Source organism: Sprattus sprattus (genome assembly GCF_963457725.1).
Source record: "Sprattus sprattus genome assembly, chromosome: 3".
Classification (NCBI taxonomy): domain Eukaryota; kingdom Metazoa; phylum Chordata; class Actinopteri; order Clupeiformes; family Clupeidae; genus Sprattus; species Sprattus sprattus.
In genome coordinates this window covers 21,091,771-21,096,770 of record NC_137922.1, presented here as the reverse complement: position 1 = coordinate 21,096,770, position 5,000 = coordinate 21,091,771, and the positions used below count along the sequence as shown (strand labels likewise).

At 46.9% G+C, this 5,000-nt stretch overlaps 1 protein-coding gene across 1 annotated transcript in view; it reads left to right on the top strand.

Annotated features, from left to right (window-relative positions):
• Window positions 1–5,000, top strand: part of LOC308362669 (uncharacterized protein) — a gene marked incomplete at both ends in the record, with an annotated part of 33,107 nt that overhangs the window by 1,237 nt on the left and 26,870 nt on the right. Inside the window, one exon of the mRNA XM_080835398.1 lies at window positions 39–613. Within this exon, the coding sequence (XP_080691524.1) occupies window positions 39–613 (575 nt within the window). The remainder of the gene's footprint in view (window positions 1–38; window positions 614–5,000) is intronic.

The window sequence follows — 5,000 nt, the reverse complement described above, 5'->3', positions numbered from 1 at the left end:
TGTGTGTCGTTCATCCTCTCTCTCTTCTGCCCGCTAAGATCGGGTTCCAGAGGACTGCAGTCTGGAGTTGGCGTTTTTGGTGGACAGCTCAGAGAGTGCCAAGGACAACCACCAGCAGGAGAAGCAGCTTGTCATCGATGTGGTGGACCGCCTGGAGGGGTTCCGTTTCCAAGGAGAGCGGAGCTTGAACTTCAGGACTGCCCTCCTGCAGTACAGCAGCCACTCCAAGACGGAGCAAACCTTCCAGGAGTGGCAGGGCGTGGCCAACTTCAAAGCCCGCATCAGGGACCTCCCCTACATCGGCCAGGGGACCTACACCACCTACGCCATCACCAACCTCACCCACCTGTATGAGCGCGAGACCTTTCCCGCCACGGTCAGGGTGGCCATCCTACTCACCGACGGCGAGTTCCACCCACGAAACCCGGACATCTTTTCCGCCATGGCCGCCGCCAGAAGCCAAGGCGTGTTCTTCTTTATGGTTGGCATCACGCCCGCCGCCAACGAGCTGGGCAACGTGCAGCAGCTGCGTATGCTGGCCAACACGCCCGCCCCGCGCTTTCTGCACAACCTCCAGGACAAGGGCATCGTGGAGAAGATCGTGAAGGAGTTAGTAAGTTTGCCAAATCGCATTTATGCGCATAATACAGTAATAATGTGGATATGGTTGAGTTGTTGTGTAGAGACAGTGCCATGCGTTGGCAATGATAGAGTGCCTTCATTAATCTACAGCATTCAGAGGCAGCTTAACCTCTCACAGTTTATCCTGGCCTTTAATGATGCATTTCTAAAGAGACAGATAGCAGGGCACAAACGTCTGCCAGAAATCTGACACTTCTCTTCAGCAGTGTCAGTGTTGTGGAATCAGCCTAAGGCCACCATAAGTCTGCCACAGTATCTACGGAACCCGCGAAACATCGCTCTTACATGCTCAGTACGATCGGCGGCAAGCTTGGTGCCCGTATCTTTCAGATGCACAGGGGCGAGTCAGTTCACATCCTCCATGGAGCTGCTGGGAAATCTGAATGTAGTAATCCATCACTTTTGCCCAAAAAATTCTAAATGTGGGGGAAAAAACACAGTTTGTTTGCACGTGGCCGCAGTGTCCCAAGAGGGACATTTGTAGTTGTTTGGTCAAACATCTGAGGACTATATGGTAGACATGCAGTCAAGTCAATTCTTACATAAATCCATGTAAATGCTCACGAAGGGTTTGTCGTTTTTGTTAGCGGACTTATATGGCTCGTGCGGATTTCACCTGAGGTGTGTGTTCTGTGAGCAAGCTTGTCTGTCAGCAGGCCACAAGTGTGTGTGTTATTCCCCCATCACCACCTGGCTATGCCCCCCTATTTATCTGTGTCTGGGTGAGGGAAAGTATGGCTATTAAACTGTTATTGTGAGTGTATTCTTCAGCGGCCTGTCTTCTGCTGGCATAGTTCGGGGATTTTTTAGGGGGGTCTGGGGAGAGTGGGCTGTCATCACCTCTTGTAAGTGGAATCCACCAGAGAAAAATACATGGAAATTGAATTCACTGAATTCAGTCTGGGCTGAGGTATGTGTCTCGATGGGTAACTAGCTGCAACACACGTCTCCCACATCAGGAGGATTTAATGCTGTTTCAGTTGTCTTGTGAGTGTGTGTGCCGGTGTGTATGTGTTTGTGTGTGTGTGTGTGTGTGTGTGTGTCTGTGTGTGTTTGGTTGTCTGTGTGTGTGTGTGAGTGTCTGTGTGTCTGCAAATTTGTGCCTGTGTGTGTGTTTGTGTCTGTTTGATGTGCAAATGTGTGCGTGAGGGTGCGTGTGTGTCTGTGTGTGTGCAGTGCACATTCATACACTCCCAGTAGCAGAGATTGAGGGACTGATCTATTCCACTGCTGCATATTTCATGTGCTCTGGGTACCCCAAGTCTCTTTAAGCACCTCTCCGACACACATGGGACACGGCCTCCCTCGCACCGTCTGTACAGCCGGCCAGGGCCTCTGACCCTCACACTCTGCTTAATTTACTCAAAGGCTTCCTCCCCTCTCATCTCTTATTTTTGTGAAGAGATGAGCGAGGGGTTCTGGCATGTTAAGGTGTCAAGGGATCCATGAACCACACAGGGTTAAGGACGGCAGATTGGAAAGATACGCCATGCATGTGGGACATTTGTGTTGAGTGCAGGGACCCATAGTAGAGGAGTGGGGTGGTCACCATCATTCCTGTAGAGAGTAACATCTGCTTTTCATCAACACTTATGTCCCTTCACTCTCCTTTTTCTTTCTTCCTTCTCCCTTTTGTTCTTATCCTTCTTATTATTTTGTCTTCTTCTCTTTCTTCCTCTTCATCATCTTCGTCATATTTTTCATCTTCTTCATCTTATTTTTCTGCTTCTTCTTCTTCTTCAGCTCTGAAAGCTGGCAAGAAGCAGGAGCTCCCAGCATGACCCTACACGCTCACCAAATAGCTGAATAAGCCTTGCGCACACCGCGCCATGCCGCGCAATGCCGCGCCATGCTACTTGACTTCTCCAGGTCTCTGTTTGTTGACGCAGATGTTTGACATCAGGACATGAAACGGCCCAGAGAGAGCCTCGGGTGGGGAGGTGGAGCTGGGCTAATACTGTTAGCCTTGAAGTTAGGCCCATTGGCAAGCTTCATAAATCTCATACCATAAGAGGCGTAGCACCCTAGAGCGGCTGAGCCCACAGCAGGCTACTGTACACCCGGGCAACAATGCTAGTTGCTAATGCTAATGCTAGGGATTTACTGTACATTAGCCTACAAAGTAATGCTGTAGATTTGAGGAAAGTTAGTCTGAAACAGACCTGTGCTGGATCCAGTGAAGAGCCTTGTCTGTGTGACTCTATTGGGTTGGGAAGAGCAGTCCACATATTCAAGAATCAAGAATGGTTTAAAGACCCTCAGCTCATCTTTTATGCTAATTTGTTTGTTATTCACCTACAAATGTATTATTATTATTGCTGTTGTAATAACAATTTCGCTCGCACATTACAATAGCTGTCAATTCACGGCTTTAGTCAAGCTCCAAATAGATTAGTACAGTAGGATTAAACTGGACTGACTGGGTAATGATCTCACACGAACTACCCCTGCTGTCTCAAGCCACCCAACACTTGAAAGCTGCCTTGCATGTTTTTTGGCACAAAAGCACATAGAAGAGAGCGAGTAAGTTGCACAGTCATTATGCAATTAAAGTAATTATTTTAAAGGCTTTGTAGCATCTTTAAAGGTTTAAAATGGCTCCCTATGATGGCCAAAACCACATTTGCGATCAACAATGGCCCTTTCTGTGAGCCTTCTGTTCACACGAAGTAAAGAAATTATTTTCCCAGGCTGGGTGCAAGAGGTGGTTTGACGAGAGACGTCTGGACTGAGGCGGCATCTGCATGTCATCAGTCCACTTTGCTCATACAAGAGCGAGTCTCACATCCCCAGCATACTGTGGTCTGGAGAACTGGCCCCCTACTTTACAGTAACAATGAACAGATTTCCAGCGCTATTACACTGTGACTGGGTTGCTCACATTCAGCAGTCACACTTCTGAGCAAGGGCAAAGAGGTTGTTGTATCTTATGCTGGCTAAATGTGTATCATTTAACCTATGTGTTGCCTGAAGCCACAACGTCCAGTTTGGACTTTACAGTTGTGTGTGTGTGTGTGTGTGTGTGTGTGTGTGTGTGTGTGTGTGTATGTGTGTGTGGGTGTGTGTGTGTGTTAACACTAACAAGGCTGTACAAATACTACATGACTGAGCTTTATGTGCACATGAACATAGCGGCATCTGCAAACATCTGGCTGGTGTGAAATCCTAGATGCTTGACTACACTTGGGCCAGAGAAAGGGAGAAAGACTGAGCTTCAAAATGGCCTACTTCTGAGGACAAGCTCTCTCATTTCTTCTTCCCTTCTTTCTTTCTTTCCTTCTTTCCTTCTTTCTAAATGGCGTTTGCTCACATTTCTATGATTGTTTACTCACCTGTCATTGTACAATTTCTGAAAACTTTGAGGCAAAAAAGACCAGGCTGTTTACTAAGCCTAAGGGCCACAACTGCACACAGCACTGCTTCCCATCTCCAGAGCTTTTTCCCTCCCAGCTCCAGAGCTGTTTTCCTCCCATCTACAGAACTTTGACTCCCATCTCCAGAGCTTTGTATGGCTCTCGCCCCCTCTCCCCTTCTCCCCTTCTCCCTCTGTCCCTTTTCTGCGATATGGTTTGTGTCCTGTTAGTCTTCAAACACAGATGGAGGTCTTTGAAAATGTATAGGAATCACTCTTGTGATTTATGGTACTTGCATGATAAATCTTGTGCGTACATTTCATCCTCAAATGGCATAATGCCCTTCAACTTGCCAGGTAGATCATATATAAAACATATATATTTTCTATTTTACTGTATATGAAAGGGGGCAAAGTTATGTGTGTTAACACACTCTTATTGTATATTCTATATAAAAATGAACAAATACAAATTGTACAGGCTTTTTCAATATGGGCTGGTCTATGTGATAAGTTTAAGCTCATCTGCAATTTTTTCCCATCCCTCATCCCGTATGATACTATCCCTCATTTCAGTTGCTGGAGATCGACAAAAGTACCAGACTGCAGAGGCTTGAGCTCTCCCTATCAAATTCAGTATTCAGTCTGTATATCATATATAAAAACTTCAGTAGTCCATATTCCATGGCTGAATGTATTCATCATACATCATTTTGCTCTGCCAGGGGATCGGGTGCCAATACCCTGTCCTGTTGATGCTGAGCACAGAGGGAAGGTGGAAGGGCAAACCCCATGAAAGCGCCTCTCTTTTAAAACCCTTCCTACATGTCACAGACCCCCACCCCTCTGGTCATGGCATGCAAATTTTCAGAGGGAATGACTCCCTGGTTATTCCATCGGTCTCGGCCCAACACTACTCTGATAGCTATGAATGTAAAGCAGCGTGTGGCTCTTCATACAGGCTCTCTGTCTGTGTCAGTGTGGAAACTATGCTTTTGATGTTCTC